Genomic DNA, 23024 nt, shown 5'->3' on the forward strand with positions numbered 1-23024 from the left:
CAAGTAGTGTTAACCTGCAGCAGCTTCAAAAACTCTGCAGATACTGCCAATACCAGGCCATCTGACAGGCACTCTTAATAGTATATAAAAATTGTGGTGTACCGTCAAATCAATAATTAATAGATAGCAAACTTATATGTATACCATACAGAGGAGAACAAGATAGCGAGACTTTGAATGAAGTATGCGGAGGGTCAAATGTTGTGTGGAGTTATAATTAACATATCTGTAATATGTGTAAAAGAGTAGGACTTTTGTCTCATAATAATTCATATTCGATAGAAAATTTATATACTACACACATAATTAAATACCTGCATAGAATAAAATATTGAATGAAAAACTTTATTCCATACATAAATACATAATTCATAAATAATCCAAAAAATTAATAGCACATAATACATATGGAAAAGCCCCAAATTTGATAGCACATGATTGGAATATAATCAAATACATAATGCATGAACAGAATCCACAATGACGTGGTAGGATACAGTATACGATTTAAACACGACATCTGTTGGCTCAACGCGTTTCGTGACTTGATGTCACTCATCAGGAGCAAGTGTGTAAATGTGTAACATATCTCTGTAATGATATATTATGCATTTCTAGTTGGTCTAATATAGGTCTAATATAGTCACAAGTGTGAAAATTATAAAAAGAAATTTTATTTATAAAACACCCTATATAATGCTTGATGTACATGTGTAAGGAGAAAAGCCAGAGTGTGAACAAGACTCCCAGTGGGGGTATATATAACACCGACACTCCCTGGGCTTCTCCCATATATAATCATGGATAGGAAACCAGCACCCATTGTTGCCTGGAAAAGTAGAGAGTATAGTGGATACAAAGTGACAGAAAACATACCACAAAAGAGAAAAGAGAATAGAAAGGTGAAACATCACATGAAGATCATGAAGTTTCCCAAAAAGGGGAAGGGTGAGGAAAAAAAAGGTGTGCAAAAAGTGAAGGAGGAGGAGCCCAGGGAGTGTTGGGTGTTACTTATACCCCCACTGGGAGTCTTGTTCACACTCTGGCTTTTCTCCTCACACATGTACATCATGTCTCTGTGCAATGTCACCAGGTAACTATCCCTGTTATTTCCTCTCTATCACCCAGACTGCACACCTCTTTGTTTTCCTTCACCCTTTCTCCTGATGAGTGACATCAAGTCATGAAACGCGTTGAGCCAACAGATGTCGTGTTTAAATCATATACTGTATCCTACCACGTCATTGTGGATTCTGTTCATGCATTATGTATTTATTTATAGTCCAGTCATGTGCTATCAGATTTTGGGCTTTTCCATATGTATCATGTGCTATTCATTTTTTGGACTATTTATGAATTATGTATGGAATAAACTTTTTCATTCAATATTTTACGCTATGCAGGTATTTAATTATGTGTGTAGTATATCAATTTTCTATCGAATATGAATTATTATGAGTCAAAAGGCCTACTCTTTTACACATATTATAGATATGTTAATTATAACTCCATACAACATTTTACCCTCTGCATAAGTCCCACTTCCTTGTTCTCCTCTGTATATTTTAATAGGGATGGAGGCTGATGACAACGTCATCTCCTCATATAAAGTCCCATAAACCCCTCTTTTAGAAATTATATATGTACCAATTCATGAAAACACAAGTGCATATAATATAAATTGTACAATAAAGTGAAGAAATCAAATAATTATTTAAACCTGAAGTGCATAAAAAATAATAAAATTAAATAAAGTTCATCCAAAAAAGTCAAGAAAAAATCCAATGAAGCTGCATATATCAAGGAAAAGTCCTCTGATATGAGTGTATTCCCATGGGAAAAGAAGCAATCCAGAATATTTTTTTTTCCATGGGAATGCACTCATATCACTCAGAGGACACTTCCCAGATAAATGTAGCTTCACTGGATTTTTGAATGACTGTTTTGGATTAACTTTATTTAATCCTATTATTATTTATGCACTTTAGGTTGAAATATTTCTGGGTTTTTTTTACTTTTATTTCACTCTTTATATTATATGCACTTGTGTTTTCATGAATTGGTATACGTATGTTATTTATCTATGGATTATTGATTTGTCTGTACTATACAATTTTTATATCATTTTGGCATATATTATCCTGTATGTGGATAGTGGTGAGTGCTGCTATCAGGATTGTTTTGAGTGATTCTTCTGTTGGCACTTTTTAGTGCAGCATTTTCTTTGTTTTTTTTACTTCTTTATAGTAAAATTGCTGACCCCTTTCTGCCTGCTGCACATTTCCATTTGCCAGAGAGGCAGTCCATCCTAATGGTCGGCCAGTAGGAATATGGGGAGGTGGCACTTATCTGAAAGCCTTGACACTACCCAGAAGCTCCAGAGCCTTGTATGTTAGAATGGCCTGGAATTGGCCGTGTCTTCAGGTTTTTTAATTTTTTAATTGTAGCATTTTTTTGTTGTTTTGGTTTTAGAGACAATAGGGTTGATTTACTAAAAGTGGAGAGTGCAAAATCTGGTGCAGCCGTGCATGGTAGCCAATCAGCTTCTAACTTCAGCTTGTTTAATTGGGCTTTGACAAAAAAAATGGAAGTTGTTTTCTATGCAGAGCTGCACCGAATTTTCCACTCTTTAGTTTTAGTAAATCAACCCCAGAGTCTCTTTAAATCTAAACACCCCCTCTAGCTAATTGCTGGCATAAAAAAGACCTACCTCCATGACCTTTTTTTAAAAATAAATCTGTGGTTAGGTGGGGTCCTCCTCCAAGCTTTCGGATTACCACCTGCATGATATGGGCATTTTCTGTTTACTGTCCAGTGCCGGGTTCTCTTAGGATCCAGAAGTCTGCAATGATGGCAGTGTTAGGGAATGGCCAATGTGGGCACATCTTTAGTGCTGGATTATTGGTCCCCCACACCCAGAAACAGTATAAACAAGGGACCCAGATGGCGGATATAGGTCAGTATAAAACACTCCTTAGGGTATTTTAAAAAATAAAAAAAGAGGTCAAAAGGATTTGAGGTGAGACTAAAAACAAACTATACTTTTCTTTTCCTATGCATTCTTGCGTAGATTGCTTTCATTATTTTTTCTGTGCTGATGTGGATAACCCCCATAACATGCTGATGGCTTAATAGACTTATCCGTATAAATTTAGTACATGAAATTTGTGACCAAGGCAGAGAAGTCCACTATTTAGGCCATATGTACTTCTCATAAAAGAACAGAACACTGTGTTTACACATCCATTTATTCACAACATCTGCTGAACAGTAGATTGCCGCTGCTTGCTTTGGCTTTTAAGCTAAAATACCTTTGTCTGCAGATATTTTTTATTCCATCTCAAAAAGCATGAATGGAGATTCAAAGAAAATACCATATTTTGCTGCATTTTTTTTTCACTGGCCACAGCAGGACCTAAAAAATAAGACAAATTTAAAGTAAATCTATGTGTATTATTGTAGATTTAAAAAAAAAAACTGTGACCAAGTTACATATTTGGCTCAATTCATCTTTTCATCAACTCTGACCAGTTTCCCTGTCCCTGCTGAAGAAAATCATCCCCAGAACATGATGCTGTCACCGCCATGTTTCACGGTGAGGATGGTGTGTTCGGGGTGATGTGCAGTGTTCGTTTTCCACCACACATAGCGTTTTGCTTTTAGGCCAAAAAGTTCAATTTTGGCCTCATCTGACCAGAGCACCTTCTTCCACATGTTTGTGATGTCCCCCACATGGCTTCTCGCAAGCTGCAAATGAGACATCTCATGGCTCTCTTTCAACAATAGCTTTCTTCTTACCACTCTTCCATAAAGGCCATATTTGTGGAGTGCATGACGAAGGTGCCTTTCACACGGACGGCTATTCTGCCGCAGTTAAAAGCATGTTTTTTTCCTGTGAAATTCAAGACTCCAGGCACTGCGATCAGCTGCACTTGCACAGTGCGATTAGCTGCGTTTGCGTTTAGCTGCGGTTTGCCATTTCCAACAGGGTACCGACTCGCACTGTTTGGTATGAATCTTGAGGGGGAACTCCACGCCAAATTTTAAATACAAAACTGGCATGGGTTCCCCTTTCAAGGGCATACCAGGCCCTTTGGTCTGGTATGGATGTTAAGGGGAACCCCCTACGCCGAAAAAACGGTGTGGGGTCCCCCCCAAAATCCATACCAGACCTTTATCCGAGCACGCAGCCCGGTCGGTCAGGAAAGGGGGTGGGGACGAGCGAGCGCCCCACCTCCTGAACTGTACCAGGCCACATGCCCTCAACATGGGGGTGCTTTGGGGGAGAGGGGGGCCCCCCACCCCAAAGCACCTTGTCCCCATGTTGATGAGGACAAGGGCCTCTTCCCAACAACCCTGGCCGTTGATTGTCAGGGTCTGCGGGCGGGGGGCTTATCGGAATTCTGTAGCCCCCTTTAATAAGAGGGCCCCCAGATCCCGGCCCCCCACCCTATGTGAATGAGTATGGGGTACATGGTACCCCTACCCATTCACCTGGGGGAAGAAGTGTCAATAAAAAAAACACTACACGGGTTTTTAAAGTAATTTATTAGACAGCTCCGGAGGTCTTCTTCCGGCTTCAGGGGTCTTCTTTCAGCTTCAGGGTCTCTCCGGTCCTTCTCCGCGCTCTCCGGGTCTTCTGCCGGGCTCCTCCGCTATCTTCTGCTCTTTTGCCGCTCTTTTGCTAGCGGAGGAGCCCGGTCTGCTGCCTGCTGCCTTCTTCCCTCTTCTCTTCTTTTGATGTTAACACGACGCTCTCTCTGGCTGGAATGCTCTCTGAGCGCTCCGCTCTGACTTATATAGGCGGTGACCCCGCCCCCTTATGTACCATGTACCCCATACTTATTCACATAGGGTGGGTGGCCGGGATCTGGGGGTCCCCTTATTAAAGGGGGCTACAGGATTCCGATAAGCCCCCTCGCTGCAGACCCCGACAACCAATGGCCAGGGTTGTCAGGAAGAGGCCCTTGTCCTCAACATGAGGACAAGGTGCTTTGGAGTGGGGGGGGCGCAGGGCGTCCCCTCCCTCAAAGCACCCACCCCCCCATGTTGAGGGCATGCGGCCTGGTACAACTCGGGGGGGGGGGGGCGCTCGCCCGTCCCCACCCCCTTTCCTGACCGACCGGGCTGCGTGCTCGGATAAGGGTCTGGTATGGATTTCGGGGAGGACCCCACGCCGTTTTTTCGACGTGGGGGTTCCTCTTAAAATCCATATCAGACCTAAGGGCCTGGTATGCCGCTGGGGGGGAACTCACAACGTTTTTTTATTTAAAATTTGGCGTGGAGTTCCCCCTCAAGATTCATACCAAACAGTGCCGGGCATTGACGGGGATCCGAGTCGGTCTAAGCCTGACCTTACTCATTCTAAGGCCTCCTGCATTGATGCCTTTTATCGTATCGTATATGCAGAGATTCAGGATATGTGCAACTCAGCCAAAAGTAAAAACAAGATGGTTCATAATCTTACATATTCTGAAAAGAAAGCTCTCGATGCCCTTGCCAACAATTTTGATTTAGTTATTAAATCTGTGGATAAAGGTGGGGGAATAGTTGTACAAAATAGAGCCGATTATGTCGCAGAGGCTACTAGACTCCTGTCAGATACCAACACATACATTAAGTTAAAGACTGACCCATTGCCCCAGTTTACTTTAGATGAAAAAAATACCCCCAAATAAGGTTGTGGGACTTTAACGGCAACAGCGTAATGTAAAAACAATTTTATTCCATAGAGAAATTTATATATGTATACAAAACATTAGCATAGTTAATAAACATAACACAGTGAACACAATAGAAAGCTGAAGCACAGCTGTACTGATGTGCATTGGATAAAGATGCTTGTAATGTCTTCCACGAAGGCCTATGCGTTTCGGGACTGAAACTGACCGTCCCTTCGTCAAGGGCGACTCGTGGGACAAGCTCTTACCAAACATGACAGTGTTGGAGCACAATTGAATGGTCATTGATTAGCTCGCATGAACATATTGATCTTCACACCAGCAGAGTCGGTATAAGGCTCTTTAGTTAGTGGGCGTCAGATCTTGCAGCATCTATGTCCAAACGGGTCGCCTCCATTCAGGGCAATGACCATTCAATTGGTACCCCACACTCCCTTCATATAGCCCCTTTTTTCTACTCGCCCTAGATTCACCACTGTATACTTTCTAGCACTCAGACATCCACTTGAGTCTGTGCTATCCTGACACAGTACCCTCTTGGACGGGCTCCGTGATTCGGTGTCTCTTTTTTGGGGGTGGATCAGTGTGGGCAGAGTGGGGCCAACCACACACACCCAGGCTCCGGTTTTTGGATCCGTGTGTGGTTTTGACATATCCGCCACCGTGATTTGGGCAATGGGTGCTCCAACACATGTTTGGTAAGAGCTTGTCCCACGAGTCGCCCTTGACGAAGGGATGGTCAGTTTCAGTCCCGAAACGCGTAGGCCTTCGTGAAAGACATTACAAGCATCTTTATCCAATGCACATCAGTACAGCTGTGTTTCAGCTTTCTATTGTGTTCACTGTGTTATGTTTATTAACTATGCTAATGTTTTGTATACATATATAAATTTTTCTATGGAATAAAATTGTTTTTACATTACGCTGTTGCCGTTAAAGTCCCACAACCTTATTTGCGGGTATTTTTTTCACCTATCAATCTAGGGATGTTGGCAACATACATGATCTAGCTGGATGGTAACCTTTTTCTATCAGTTTACTTTAGAGGCCACTTCACTGGTTAAGCATGCACTTAGCGACCATATTATCACTCAGCAGGAATCTTCTTTTTTGGTTAAGGCTGTTCATTTCACCCCGTACTTTTACCACCTGCCTAAGGTGCATAAAAATGTAGTCAATCCTCCCGGACGACCGATTGGTGCAGCCATGTGAAGCATAACAAGTGGTTTTTCACAATACGTAGACTAGTTCCTTCAGCCACTTGCCCAATCCCTACAGTCATATATTAGAGATGGCACCCACCTGTTAGAACTTCTCTTCCCTTATTCTTGGGAACCCACCTATTTGTGGGTTTCCCTTGATGTTCAATCACTGTGTACCTCTATATCGCACGATGTGGGGCTATGTGCGATACAATCCTTTTTGTGTAAGGACCCCATGCTGAATCCCAGGCAAGCCTCCTTTATTGTAGAGGCTACTGCCTTCTGTCTCACCAATAACTATTTCAATTTTGACAATGAGTTTTTCCTACAGGTTAATGGGACAGCTATGGGGGCAAACGAACCTTACCATGGGGTATTGGGAATCGTCTCATATTTGGCATAACGACCCCTTCTCTTACCACATCGTTTTTTATGGCAGGTATATAGATGATGTGATCATCATTTGGGATGGTAATGCATCTACAGTCTCTGATTTTTGTTGCACATTGCAACAATAATAATATGGGTTTGCACTTTACCTCTGTCATGGATGAGGAAAAGTTGGCCTTCCTTGACTTGGAACTATTCTTCTCTGGAAAGGTGATCCATGCTAGGAATTTTACTAAGCCAACAGCGGGAAACTCTTTTCTTCATTATAAAAGCTGCCACCACCCCCAATGGCTTAATAACATACCTAAAAGCCAATACTGTAGACTAAAAAGAACTGTACTAGAAGCAGTGACTATGACATCCAGAGTAAGATCTTGGAAGATAAATTTCTTGACAAAGAATTTCCAGCTGATATTGTGCAAACAGCTTACTCTCACTACAGAGATGCACCTATCCAACCACGTCCTCTCACCCATGCTGACAACAATAAGGATGATTTGCGATTTATTACCCAATTTCACTCTCGTTACAGACAGATGGAGGGTATCGTGGGGAAGCATTGGCCTTTGCTGCTTGAGGACGAACACCTTCTTCCTGTCCTATCTAATAAGCCCAAATTTGCCTATAGAAAGGCCCCTAATATTAAAAGTAAGGTGGCACCTAGTAAACTTAAGGGTAAGCCATTACCCCCAGGTTATTCCCTTCCAACCTTTCTAGCCATCTCGGGCATGTATCAATGCCGCAAGCCGCTATGTAAGACCTGTCGGTTTGTTAAACATGGCCAGAGGGATTTTTGTGTGAAAGGTAAAACATACCCTATCAAGGGCTTTCACACATGCTCTTCTGACCATGTAGTCTATTGTTTGACATGCCCATGCGGTCTCTTTTATGTTGGGCGTACTATCAAACCATTACGTAAGCGATTTGGCGAACATCGCCATTTCATTACTGATGGATTAGACACTCATACTGTCCCTAGGCACTATCTCGAATACCATAACAAATCCACTAATGGTTTGGGTTATCGAGGCGATGCCTAGAGACCTCCCCCCCAGCTAAGCGTTTCCGAAAGCTTTGCCACAGAGAGATGTATTGGATTTTCTCTTTGAATGTTTTGGCCCCTGGAGGGTTAAATTAAGATTTTTGAAATCAGTGCCATACTTTAGGACTTTATTCACCATTACATCCTCATTTTCATATGTATGCTCACTATGCAGTGCCCATATTCCCCTTAGGTATGTCCTCCATTGGCCAATTGTATTCTGTTTTTCCTATAGGATGTGTGCATTTGAGTGTGTGTATGCGTGTGCGCATAATGATTCATCCAATGGACGTTTTTTTTTTTTTCCTGGCATCTATGTGTTTTTTGGCATCTATGCGTTTTTTTGTTTTGTGTTTGCATCTATGCATTTTTTTTTATTTTTTTATTTCATCTATGCGTTTTTTGGCATCTATGCGTTTTTTGTTTTGTTTTTGCATCCATGCATTTTTTTTCTTTCATCTATGCGTTTTTTTGCATCTATGCAGTTTTTTGTTTTTTGTTTGCATCTGTGGTTGTTTCTTGTGCATGCATGCACACGCATGTATACCGATGTACTTTATTCTGTTTGTTATCCCCATATATTGATCCAGTGATCATTTTTTAAACGATTCATTTTTAGTGGCATCTGCTACTGAGGAACAATGTACGGTTTGACCGTTTTGTTCCATCTTATACATATTTTTTCATTGATTTCAAGTTCCTTTCCTTATATACTTGCTATAGTTGTCTTGCCGTTTTTCGTGTGTGGGCTGCATCCCGCTCTGTCTTTATGTTTACTGTGCAGTTCTATGCCCATGGATCACACTACTTCCTGGGATGCTGCAGCATTGTTTTTCTTCCTTTATCACCGCCCATAGCCCCACCCTCAGCTCTGCCCATAGACTATTAGAAGCTCAGCTTCTACAAACCTGTTGTCATTGGCTTGAAGAAGGAACCAATCAGTAGTTCCGAAACGCATCCCATTTTGATGACATATTTCCTATTTGCGGTCCATGCTGGTTGTTGTCCCCTCCCGCTGACGTCATTTCCGGGATTCATGCTCCATGCTGACTCAGACGACACAATTGCTTCACCAGTGTTCCCAGAGCCTGGGGTGTTCACCTGCTGGTTATCCTGGGACCTTCTGCTGCTGCATATCGTTATCCCTGGAAAGCTGTGATACACTGGGACCTCCTGATGCCGGATCACCTGCTTCATACATCCATGTTATGCCTCTTCTTATCCTTGATTCTGTAAGTGTTTTTAATCTTGTTTGGGGATATTAAAAGTTTTAATTCTGCACTTAGAGGCACCTTTTTTTCTTTCATTTCTCTCTTCAGCATCAGCATTGTGCACATAGCAATATTCTCAAAGTTGCTATTTGTATAAGCAAAAGGAAAAACCCATAGGCCCACATGAGACAATCCATGATCCTGTTCATATGTAGCTCAGGAAAGGGACATTGTTTTGTGGCATGAGCATAGAAGGGCATGTCTACTGTCCAATATCAGGTCCTGCTTTACTCTGTGGGGTGTAGAGTCAGCAAAATAAAGGGACATGCTGACCAGTAGATGTTGTTGGCTGCTTGGTGGCTCATTTACTTTTAACCACTTCAGCCCCAAAGGATTTACCCCCTTCCTGACCAGAGACTTTTTGCGATACGGCACTGTCTCACTTTAACTGACAATTGCGGGGTCGTGCGACATTGTACCCAAACAAAATTGACGTCCTTTTTTCCCACAAATAGAGCTTTCTTTTGGTGGTATTTGATCACCTCTGCGTTTTTTATTTTTTGCGCTATAAACAAAAAACAATTTTGAAAAAAAAGCAATATCTTTTACTTTTTGCTATAATAAATATCCCCCAAAAATATATAAAAAAACTAATTTCTTTCTCCATTTAGGCCGATACGTATTTTTCTACATATTTTGGGTAAAAAAAAACCACAATAAGCGTATATTGATTGGTTTGCGCAAAAGTTATAGCGTCTACAAAATAGGGGATAGATTTATGGCATTTTTATTATTCATTTTTTTTATTAGTAATGGCAGCGATCTGTGATTTTTATCGGGACTGCAACATTATGGCGGACACATCGGACACTTTTGACACTATTTTGGGACCATTTTCATTTATACAGCGATCAGTGCTATAAAAATGCACTGATTACTGTGTAAATGACACTAGCAGGGAAGGGGTTAAACACTAGGAGACGATCAAGGGGTTAAGTATGTCCTAGGGAGTGATTCTAACTGTGGGGGGATTGTCTCACTAGAACATGACATAGGTCACTGCTCACAATGACAGGGAACAGTAGATCTCTGTCATGTTGCTAGGCAGAACAGGGAAATGTCTTGTTTACAAAGGCATTTCCCCGTTCTGCCGCTCCGTGACACGATCGCGGGCCCCTGGCGGAGATTGAGTCTTTGGGACCCGCGGGCACGGTTATGGAGTACGCTGCGGGTGCGCGCGCGCCCACAATACCGCGGTTTAAAGGGGACGTACCTGTATGCCCATTTGCCCAGCCGTGCCATTGTGCCGGTGTGTGTCCTCGTGCGCTGGTCGACATGTGGTTAATGCACATATAGGTTTGGGGGGAGGGGAAACAAATACTTATTAAAACTGGAGAAAAGTGTTTTTGTCCTTAGTGGCTTACTGTACAGTGAAAGGTAAAACCTTTTTGATTTACCACTTTTCTCTTTTCTCCATTTTTAAAGCTGATCTCTAACCAAATATAAAAGGCACAAATTAGTGCATCACTAAATGTATTTTTAAACCTGTTATCAACCTCTTGCAGTTCCTATACAGCAGGGCTTGAATCTAAGAGGAACAAGCAGTATAAGTAGTCAATTAGTTAATGTCCTGTCAACAAGCATGTCAATAGAAAGAAAGAAGAGTGACAGAGAGGTGAGGTAAGTACTGTGCTGCTTTCAGTAATGCTGGGCTCAGGGTAGGTAGGATGAATAACACTGGCCATCAGACTGAGGACAGCTAGCAGCAGATAAAAAAAGTACTGCAGGGGACATCTATTGATTGAGAGTGGATATTGTAGGGTAGCATATGCTGGTTTTGTTATTTTATCGTGTAGTTAACTGGCTAATACTTTTTAACTTGTTTTTGGCTGAAGTTCTGCTTCGGTGTATCAACCGTACCATTTTGTTACCCTGTTCCCATTGACTAAAATTTTAAAAAAAGCACAGACAAGAGCAACATCAAAATACAGTAAAACCTTGGATTGCGAGCATAATTTGTTCCAGAAACATGCTTGTAATCCAAAGCACTTGTATATCAAAGCAAATTTCCCCATAAGAAATAATGGAAACTCAAATGATTAGTTCCACAACCATTTATTCATGAGACCTTTAGTTTATAGTCCATATAAAAAGATTATAGCAATGTGACCAGATTGCGTAACCATAAAATGTCCATCCACAAATGGAAGCCTCCACAAGGGGATTAGAAGCAAAATCCAACAGGAGCTACAGAGTATAAAAGAGAAGAGGGGCGCCTCAAAGTGTAGCAATATGGTTACATTTAATAAAAGTACAACATTTAGCAACTCACATGGTTGATGGTTAAAAGAGGCACATGGCACAGGAATCCGGGGTAAAGCTGTCTACATAGACCATCCCCTGCACCACCAGCTATCACCGCTGTCAGTGTGCAGTCGTGACCGGGAAGACTACCCTGCAGTAGAGCGATCTGAAAGCATGGCTTGAAAAGCTTGCGGAAGAGACAACGTTGATTGCAGTGAGGAGGATGGTCTATGTGAACAGCTTTACCCCGGATGCCTGCATACTTAGATGTGCCTGTTTTAATCAACCATGTGAGTTTCTAAATGTTGTACCTTCATTGAATGTAACCATATTGCAACACTTGGAGGCACCCCTCTTGTCTTTTATACTCAGTTGTGATATGATGCTACTCTTATACCAAGACATCGCTTGTATATCAAGTCAAAATTTATTAAAAAATTTTGCTTGTCTTGCAAAATGCTCTCAAACCAAGGTTTTACTGTAGCAACATTTATTGTAAAGATGTAAATGTAACACTATTGTTTCAACAAACAATGCGCATGAGAAAACACCTTTATTATGCTATTACTACCCTGCTTTTATTTAAAAAAAGCACTGATTAAACATTTAAAAAGGGCTCTGTATGCATACATAAGCTCAAATATGAACAAATGACACAAAACGCATAGAGAAGTTTCAGCACTAACGGTGAAGACCAAGACACGATTATAAAGAGCCTGAACTATTTTAATGCTAATTGGGACTTATGATGGAAGTTGTTAACTTTTTTAGTGTAATTTATTGTGCATGGGTCTAGTTCTTGTATGGTACGGAGTAAGGAATTTTTTAGAATGCTGTTTAATAAATAGTTGACCTTTTTTAAAGGAAAATGTATTGTTATAATGTTTTAAAGCGGAGTTCCACCCAAAAGTGGAACTTCCACTTTAAGCACACCTCTCCCCCTGACATGCCACATTTGGCATGTCATTTTTTTTTGGGGGGGGGAGTGTGTACCCTTTTTTTTGTGGGACTTCCTGTCCCACTTCCTGCTTCCTATCTTTGGCCGCCTAGGCTAGTCCTCCTCTCGCCCTAGGTGGCCCTTTCCTGCCAGCAATCTTCTCGGAAACTCAGGAACTACAGTTCCAATACCGGAGAAATCAGAGGGCCCTGCTCGCAATGCCACGTACACACGGTTGGAATTTCTGACAACAAATGTAAGCTTGTTGTCGGAAATTCTGACCGTGTGTATTCTCCATCGGATATTTGTTGTCGGAATTTCCGACAACAAAAATTTGAGAGCTGGTTCTCAAATTTTCCGACAACAAAATCTGTTGTCGGAAATTCTGATCGTGTGTACACAATTTTTTCGGCTCGTCTTTTTTTTCTCGGCTCGCCGTACGTGTTGTACGTCACCGCCTTCTTGACACTCGGAATTTCCGACAACATTTGTGCGACCGTGTGTACGCAAGACAAGTTTGAGCCAACATCCTTTGGCAATAAATCCAGGATTTTGTTGTTGGAATGTCCGATCGTGTGTACGCCGCATTAGGGTTTCCAATCTAGGAGGATATATATTTGGTATACATACACCACTCCAGTGAAATTCTGAAATATATTTCAATGGGATACTTCACGTCTTAATTTTTCTTTGAGTTATGAGTATAATATTTTTGCAGCTTGAAATTTTCACGGTATTACACAAGTTATTGGAGGAAATTCATAAAGTATTTTTACTCCGTTGGGCCGTTGCAAAAAAATTGTCCATGCTTGCACCCGATTCTTGTACCTGTCAGAGGCAAGTACAAGTGTCTATAGAACCTGGCACTGATGTCGTAGTGCCCATACTGGACAATCTCTCCTCAGTGGCTTCTTTTCATGGCCAATGCACCCATCACATTGACAGGTACCAAGGAGTTTTGTAGTGCTGTGAGCAGAGCCTGATGGGGCACTAAGAGACTGAGAGTTCCCCATCAGGTCACTATTGCTGTTCAGTCCAATAGTGGTCTTCGATTCTGCCCACTGCTATCTACTGTAACTTTAAAGTAAAGTAGACCTGGTGGAGAACTAGTCTCTGAGTTCCCTATCAGGCTCCATCCATCAAGGGGCAAAAGTATTTCCCTAAATATGGGTATTACCATATATGGGTAATGACATCATCAGTATCCCCAAACCCTTTGTTTACATTTTAGGTTTCAGTTGGGGAATCTCCTGGACAACAGATGAATGGACAGGGGATACAGCACTTTGTGGGGTCACAAATATAACGGCTTCCCAGCACAGACATGCCTCATTCTAAGTATTGGCATACCTCTGTACACCAGCTCCGAGTTGGTCTTAGTTGCTATCAGTTTCCTAATTGGTGAACTAACAGTAGTTCTTTAAGAATCTGTCGCTGCAATAGTCATAGGTTCTTAACCACTTTGCGCCCACGCTATAACCGAAAAAGGGCTACAGCGCCAGCTTAAAATGCCTGGAGGGCATACATGGACGTCCTCCCATTGTAATGCTGCCTGCGTGCCCCCTGGGGTGTGCGGCTGATGCGCTCTGTGATCACCTAGCCCTGACGCACTCTGTGATCACCTAGACAGCTGATCGCGGAAGTAAACAGAAGACAGTTATCTGCATTTTTTTCTCCCCTCACACTGTCAGTGTGAAGAAAAGATGAAAGATATTAACTGGCTTCTGTTAGAGGGACATCGGTCCCCTTAGTGCCCACCATTGCTGCTAATCAGTGCCATCTATCAGTGCCCATCATTACTGCTAATTAGTGCCCATGAGTGCCACCTATCAGTGCCCATCAGTGCTGCCAATCAATGTCCATCACTGCCTCAACATCAGTGTCACTTATCAGTGTCACCTATCAGTGCCCATCAGTACCACCCATCAGTGCAGCCTCATCAGTGCCTCCTGATAAGTGCCCATCAGTGCAGCCTATGAGTGCCCATCAGTGAACGAGAAAAAATACCTGTTTGCAAAATTTTATAACAAAATATGAAAAACTTTTTGGTTTTTCAAAAATGTCAGTCTTTTTTTGTTTGTTTAGCAAAGAATAAAAAACCCAGCGTTGATTAAATACCACCAACTGAAAGCTCTATTTATGTGGAAAATTAATTATACAAATTTCATATGGGTACAATATTGCATGACCACGCAATTGTCATTCAAAATGTGACAGCGCTGAAAGCTGAAAATTGGCCTGGGCAGGAAGGGGATGTAAGTGTCCTGTAAGCAAGTGGTCAAATTGGTGGTTGTAAGAACTACCTGAATTTGGCGCACATGTAATGTTACTGAAAAAATGCTTGCCTGCATTAGGCGCAGGTAGTTTTGAAGGGAACTACGACCAGAAAACCACTGTTAAAGCTTTACTATTTTCCCCTAAGGCTACATGCCCATGGACGTTTTAAAAAAACGGCTGTAAAGCCAGTACAGACACCAGGAAAAAAGCGGCGTTATAAAACGCGATTTTATCCACGTTTTGCATTGAATTCAATGCACGTTACTCGGCGCTGGCTTTCAGCCGCGTTTCTCTGTCTCTATTCAAAATCAATGGTTCCCTATGGGAGCCCATTGATTTGAATAGAGGTCGCACCAGAAGTCGGATCAAGAGGATCCGACTTACGGTGCGACTTGTGTGCTGAGAATCTTGAAGGGGGAACGCAAAAATTAAAAAAAAAATTTGTGTGAGGTTCCCCCCCCTAAGATGATACCAGACCCTTCGGTCTGGTATGGATCTTAAGGGGAACCCCCACACCAAAAAAAAATGGCATGGGGGTCCCCCCAAGATCCATACCAGACCCTTATCCGAGCACACAGCCCGGCAGGTCAGGATGGGGGGGAGCGAGCGTGCACATGCCCTGCGCCCCCCACCCCAAAGCACCTTGTCCCCATGTTGATGAGGATGAGGGCCTCTTCCCGACAACCCTAGCCGTTGGTTGTTGGGGTCTGCGGGCGGGGGGCTTGTCGGAATCTGGGATCGCCCCCAGATCCCAGCCCCCCACCCTATGTGAATGAATATGGGGTAAAAAAGGAAGGGAAAAAAGTGTAAAAAAAACACACACTACACAGGTTTTTAAAGTAATTTATTAGGCAGCTCAGGGGTCTCTTCTGACTTCGGGGGTCTCTTCTGACTTCTCTGCTCTCTCCGGTCTCTTCTCCCACTGTCCGGTGTTTTCTGCCGGGCTCCTCCCCTATCTTCTGCTCTTTTGCCCACTCTTTTGTAGCGGTTGCCCGGTCTTTTCCGTTGTCTTCTTCCTTCTTTTCTTCTTCCGATGTTGACTCGATGCTCTCTCCCGCTGTAATGCCGTGTGCGTGGTGCACAATGACTTATAGAGGCATGGGGCGGGGTCACTGGGTGATATCATCCGGTGACCCCGCCCCTTATAACGTCACAGCCCAAGGGTATGATGGGATTGTGGCATCATAAGGGGCGGGGTCAACAGATGCCATCACCCGGTGACCCCCCTTATGACGTCACAGTCCCGGGGTATGATGGGACTGTTACATCATAAGGGGCGGGGTCACCGGATGACATCACCCGGTGACCCCGCCCCATGCCTATAAGTCGCTGCGCACCGCACACGCTGAGTTACAGCGGGAGAGAGCGTCGAGTCAACATCGGAAGAAGAGCAGAGGGAAGAAGACAACGGAAAAGACCAGGCAACCGCTAGCAAACGAGCATGGAAAAGAGCAGAGGATAGCGAAGGAGCCCGGCAGAAGACACCGGACAGCGGGAGAAGAGGCCGGAGAGAGCGGAGAAGTCAGAAGAGACCCCCGAAGTCGGAAGAGACCCCCGGAGCTGCCTAATAAATTACTTTAAAAACCTGTGTAGTGTGTTTTTTTTTATTGACACTTTTTTCCCCAGGTGAATGAGTAGGGGGTACGATGTACCCCCTACTCATTCACATAGGGTGGAGGGCCAGGATCTGGGGGCCCCCTTATTAAAGGGGGCTCCCAGATTCCGATAAGCCCCCCGCCCGCAGACCCCGACAACCAACGGCCAGGGTTGTCAGGAAGAGGCCCTTGTCCTCATCAACATTGGGACAAGGTGCTTTGGGGTGGGGGGGCAGGGCCCCCCCGCCCCAAAGCACCAACCCCCCATGTTGAGGGCATGTGGCTTGGTATGGTCTGGGCTCGCCCCCCTTTCCTGACCTGCCGGGCTGCGTGCTCGGATAAGGGTCTGGTATAGATCTTGGGGGGGCCCCCACGCCATTTTTTTTGGTGTGGGGGTTCCTCTTAAGATCCATACCAGACCGAAGGGTCTGGTATCGTATTGGCGGGGAACCTCATGCAACTTTTTCTTTTAATTTTCCCATTTCCCCCCTCAAGATTCTCAGCACAAAAGTCACGCTGCAAGTCGGATTCTCTTGATCCGACTTCTGGTGTGACCTCTATTTAAATCAATGGGCTCCCATAGGGAACCATTGATTTTGAATAGAGACAGAAATGCTGGACGAGGCTTAACACAGCATTAAGCCTTGTTAAATCGCGTTTAACACCTTTTGCCGGCGTCTGGCGTTTTTACAGCTCTAGCACTGGAGCCTCAGAACGCACTGGTTCTGGGGTTTTTTTGCAGCCTAAAAAATGTCATTTACAGCCCATGGTGGGCATGAGGCCATAGGCTAACACGGAGAGGCGTTTTTAAGCTGCAAAAAATGCTCAAAGAAGCGGCTGTAAAAACGTCTGTGGGTTTTACTGTGGTCTTGCTAGAGATGTACCGTCTATATTTATCTTGGAGGAAAATGATGGAAAATACAAAATTCTACAATTGACAACCAGAACAGAAGATAAGATAAAATATTCCAATGGGAAAAAAAATGTTTTCACCATTTCCTAGTCTATCTAAATCTAAAATAATATATTTTTACTTTAGGCTTCATGTACACTGCTGCTGGTAAACAAACGTTTAGGAGCAGTTGGGCATTTTTTTCAGCTGCCCCTGAACTCTTCTCTATGTTATCTTATCAGTACCTGTACACAGGGCCGTTTATAGTCGTTTCTAGGCAGTTGAGTTTAGAGGCATTTTTTTGGAAAGCAAAAAATTTGTTCAGGATGGATGTTCAGAGGCATTTGAAACGCCAAACACCTGTAACAGCTTGTAAATGCGTGTAACCCGCGTTTAGCCGTGTTTCATTTACAGGCGTTTTAATGAAGATACATTTTTGACTATTTGCAAAAAACGCTTCTAAATGCAAACACAGCTAAACACGGCCTGTAAATGTAGCAAAACTAACATTTTTAAACATCGATTACTATCTGTCAAGTTGAATCGTTCAGGAGAGGTTTTAAAACGTTGCATGTATATTAACCCTTAGATATACCTTAATAATGGAGGTCTAAAATGCATTAAAATCAGTAATTGTCCAATATATTGTACCATACCAGTATTGTTTTCACAAACTAAACAGTAACTTGGTATGTTTCTTTCCTCCCCAGAGACGTTAGAGGAGTTTTCAGAGTCGCCCACACACAGCAGTAACAATGCTTTCTTAATGCAGGTAAGAAACCTTAACAAGTCAGTTTATATGCCAGTAGATGAGCTTATTAAAGGAAACCTGTATAAGAAGATACAAAGGGGCTGCCACTGCTGACTTCTGAAAAATTCTAGGTGCTTGGCAGCCTTGCTGATCCTCTTGCATCAATCAAAGAGTCATTAATACAGAACAGCTATGCACAGTAGGGACGAAAAGAATTCAGACCCCCTTAAATTTTTCACTCTTTGTTATATTGCAGCCATTTGCTAAAATCATTTAAGTTCATTTTTTTCCTCATTAATGTACACACAGCACCCCATATTGACAAAAAAACACACAATTGTTGACATTTTTGCAGATTTATTAAAAAAGAAAAGCTGAAATATCACATGGTCCTAAGTATTCAGACCCTTTGCTGTGACACTCATATATTTAACTCAGGTGCTGTCCATTTCTTCTGATCATCCTTGAGATGGTTCTACACCTTCATTTGAGTCCAGCTTTGTTTGATTATACTGATTGGGCTTGATTAGAAAAGTCACACACCTGTCTATATAAGACCCTACAGTTCACAGTGCATGTCAGAGCAAATGAGAATCATGAGGTCAAAGGAACTGCCTGAAGAGCTCAGAGACAGAATTGTGGCAAGGCACAGATCTGGCCAAGTTTACAAAAAATTTCTGCTGCACTTAAGGTTCCTAAGAGCACAGAGGCCTCCATAATCCTTAAATGGAAGACGTTTGGGACGACCAGAACCCTTCCTAGAGCTGGCCGTCCGGCCAAATTGAGCTATCGGGGAGAAGAGCCTTGGTGAGAGAGGTAAAGAAGAACCATAAGATCACTGTGGCTGAGCTCCAGAGATGCAGTCGGGAGATGGGAGAAAGTTGTAGAAAGTTAATCATCACTGCAGCCCTCCACCAGTTGGGGCTTTATGGCAGAGTGGCCCAGATGGAAGCCTCTCCTCAGTGCAAGACACATGAAAGCCCGCATGGAGTTTGCTAAAAAACACCTGAAGGACTCCAAGATGGTGAGAAATAAGATTCTCTGGTCTGATGAGACCAAGATAGAACTTTTTGCCCTTAATTCTAAGCAGTATATGTGGAGAAAACCAGGCACTGCTCATCACCTGTCCAATACAGTCCCAACAGTGAAGCATGGTGGTGGCAGCATCATGCTGTGAGGGTGTTTTTCAGCTGCAGGGACAGGACGACTGGTTGCAATTGAGGGAAACATGAATGCGGCCAAGTACAGGGATATCCTGGATGAAAACCTTCTCCAGAGTGCTCAGGACCTCAGACTGGGCCGAAGGTTTACCTTCCAACAAGGCAATGACCCTAAGCACACAGCTAAAATAATGAAGGAGTGGCTTCACAACAACTCCGTGACTGTTCTTGAATGGCCCAGCCAGAGCCCTGACTTAAACCCAATTGAGCATCTCTGGAGAGACCTAAAAATGGCTGTCCACCAACGTTTACCATCCAACCTGACAGAACTGGAGGGGATCTGCAAGGAGGAATGGCAGAGGATCCCCAAATCCAGGTGTGAAAAACTTGTTGCATCTTTCCCAAAAAGACTCATGGCTGTATTAGATCAAAAGGAGCTTCTAATAAATACTGAGCAAAGGGTCTGAATACTTAGAACCATGTGATATTTCAGTTTTTCTTTTTTAATAAATCTGCAAAAATGTCAACAATTCTGTGTTTTTCTGTCAATGTGGGGTGCTGTGTGTACATTAATGAGGAAAAAAATGAGGATATAAAAGATGATGCTGCGTCGAGTAAATAGATGGCAAATATGCCACATCTCAAAACTAAGTGATTTTTTGAAGAACAATGGTACCCAAAAATTTCCACAGGCATCAGTTTAAAAGCCCTTACAGTTCATTGGTTGAGAGCTAACTGTGAGCTCTGGTGCCAAAGTTATTTCTCTGACGCTGACGTTTGCGACGATACCTCACGTGTGATGTGATCGCGGTTTACATACATGTATGCATCCTGAGCACGAGTTTGCATTTGTGCGTGCGTGCAGGGCAGCGGGTAGTATGCTTTTTTTGTTGTTTTTTTAATACAATTTATTATCATTTTTTTTACTTTTCTTTCTTTATTTTTTTATTATTTTAATATATTATTATATTTAATATTTAATTATTTTAATTATTTTTAAAATGCTTTTAGCAAATGGCTGCAATATAACAAAGAGTGAAACATTTAAGGTGGTTTGAATACTTTCCGTCCCCACTGTAAATAAGGATTGTGACTTTTTTTCTAATTTTCTTAAAGCAGAACTTCAGTTTTTTCATCTTTCCATCTATTAAATCTTCTGCCCTTGTTGTTTTACTTTTGGATAGTAATACATTTTTTTTCTGCCAGTAAATACCTTATACAGCCCACTTCCTCTTTTTTGTCTGGTAAAAAGCCTAGACTTATGACAAAATGCACAGTTCTCTCTCTCACTCTGGTGAAAATTTGCTAGGAAGGGAGGGAGGATGAGTCATACGAGGGCCAATGAGAGCTGCAGAGCTGGAGGTGTGCCTCTGTGTAAATCCAGGAAGTGAACAGGCAGCATCTTCAGATGCCCACAGTTCAAATGAATGCAGCCAGACTCAGTGGAGGGAGATTTCTGCAGCATATTTGGCAAGTACAGAATCACAGTATAAATAAAATAATATGCAAAGTGGTTGGAGGGAAGCTTCAGAATGGCAAAGATGTTTTTATTACAAGTTATGTGAGCCGACTGCAGTACCTCTTTAACTAGTTCAGCACTTTGGACATACTACGTACTGTACATCCAAATAGTGGAGGGTTAAGCAAAAGCTGATGAGCCAATTCTATCACGTGGCAGTTTGTGCCCTTTGTGATAGCAAAAAAGTAAAATAATAAAAAAATAAAGAAAGAAAAGTAAAAAAAATGATAATAAATTGTATTAAAAAAACAACAAAAAAAGCATACTACCCGCTGCCCTGCACTCACGCACAAATGCAAACTCGTGCTCAGGATGCATACATGTATGTAAACCGCGATCACACCACACGTGAGGTATCGTCGCAAACGTCAGCGTCAGAGAAATAACTTTGGCACCAGAGCTCACAGTTAGCTCTCAACCAATGAACTGTAAGGGCTTTTAAACTGATGCCTGTGGAAATTTTTGGGTACCATTGTTCTTCAAAAAATCACTTAGTTTTGAGATGTGGCATATTTGGCATCTATTTACTCGACGCAGCATCATCTTTTATATTTTACTCAAAAATGTGAGTATTATATTGTATGTGTTTCCACTGAAATTTATTTTATTATATTTTTTCCTGAAAATATGCAATTAATAAACAGTTGCACATTGTGCAACACAAAAAGTTGCAACTGTAAAAACTGCTGTAGTGTCGAAGTGGTTAATATTGACATTTGTTTCAGGTCAGAAATATTATAGCCAGAAGTTTGCTACAACAGCCAGGAAAGTAGCATTTTTAAAAAGAAGTCAACAATGGCAGCTCTCATATTTCTGACCTCTCTCTGAAAATGCTAGCTGGCAGTCAGTCACAATAATCCCATGGTTTGAACATTTTAAGTGTCGCTGACCTGGAACAAGTAAAAAGATTGGAAACTTCAAGTTCACTGTAAGCTTAAACATGTTTTGGGTCCATAACTCAGGAAGTATTGAAGCCTGAGTTGGATAACTGTCATATTCAGGAGGTCTGCATAGTATTGCCATGTATTAATCTCAGCACATGTTTCTTCTAAAGTGCATGTAAACTCTAGCAATGGACTTTTGTTTCCTTTTGGTCTGTTTAGGGCTCTTTCACACAGGCGTTAAGTGAGAGATCATTTTGCCCCTGTACAATTCATTAGTAAGACCTCATCTAGAATATGCAGTTCAGTTTTGGGCACCAGTTCTCAAAAAGGATATCGGGGAACTGGAGAAAGTGCAGAGAAGGGCAACCAAACTGATAAGACGCATGGAGGAGCTCAGCTATGAGGAAAGATTAGAGGAACTGAATTTATTCTCTTGAGAAGAGGAGATTTAGGGGGGATATGATCAACATGTGCAAATACATAAGTGGTCCATATAGAGAACTTGGTGTTGAGTTATTCACTTTAAGGTCATCGTTACGTCTAGAGGAAAAGAGATTTAAAGGGGTTGTAAAGGTAAAAATTTTTTCACCTTAATGCATTCTATGCATTAAGGTGAAACAACTGTTGACAGTACCGCCGCCCCCAGCCCCCCCGTTTTACTTACCTGACGCCTCGAATCTTCGCTGCTCGTCCTCGTCATCTTCATTGCAGCTCAGCCTGGTCGCTGATTGGCTGCAGTGGATGGATTGAAAGCAGCGCAGCCATTGGCTCGCGCTGCTGTCAATCACATCCGATGACGCGGCGCGCCGGGGGGCGGGGCCGAGTGATACAGCGAGCGGCTATAGCCGCCGGCTGTATCACGGGAGCGCGCCCGCAAGCACTCACCACCATGCGAGGGAGCTCGCATTAAGGTGGTAAATGCTTGCGGGGAGGAGCTGAAACAGCCGCCGAGGGACCCCAGAAGACCAGGTTCGGGGCCACTCTGTGCAGAACGAGCTGCACAGTGAAGGTAAGTATAACATGTTTGTTATTTTAAAAAAAAGAAAAAAATACCTTTACAACCCCTTTAATCTCCAAATACAGGAAGGTTTCTTCACAGTAAGAGCTGTGAAAATGTGGAATAGACGCCCTCCAGAGGTGGTTCTGGCCAGCTCAGTAGATTGCTTTAAAAAAGGCCTG

At 42.6% G+C, this 23024-nt stretch overlaps 1 protein-coding gene across 1 annotated transcript in view; it reads left to right on the forward strand.

The window, feature by feature from the left end:
* The window catches only part of SEC16B (SEC16 homolog B, endoplasmic reticulum export factor), a 367224-nt gene that overhangs the window by 254028 nt on the left and 90172 nt on the right, over positions 1-23024 (forward strand). Inside the window, exon 17 of the mRNA XM_073592046.1 lies at positions 18242-18303. Coding sequence (XP_073448147.1) covers positions 18242-18303 — 62 coding nt within the window. The remainder of the gene's footprint in view (positions 1-18241; positions 18304-23024) is intronic.

The sequence above is a fragment of the Aquarana catesbeiana genome, linkage group LG07 (assembly GCF_042186555.1).
Source record: "Aquarana catesbeiana isolate 2022-GZ linkage group LG07, ASM4218655v1, whole genome shotgun sequence".
Classification (NCBI taxonomy): domain Eukaryota; kingdom Metazoa; phylum Chordata; class Amphibia; order Anura; family Ranidae; genus Aquarana; species Aquarana catesbeiana.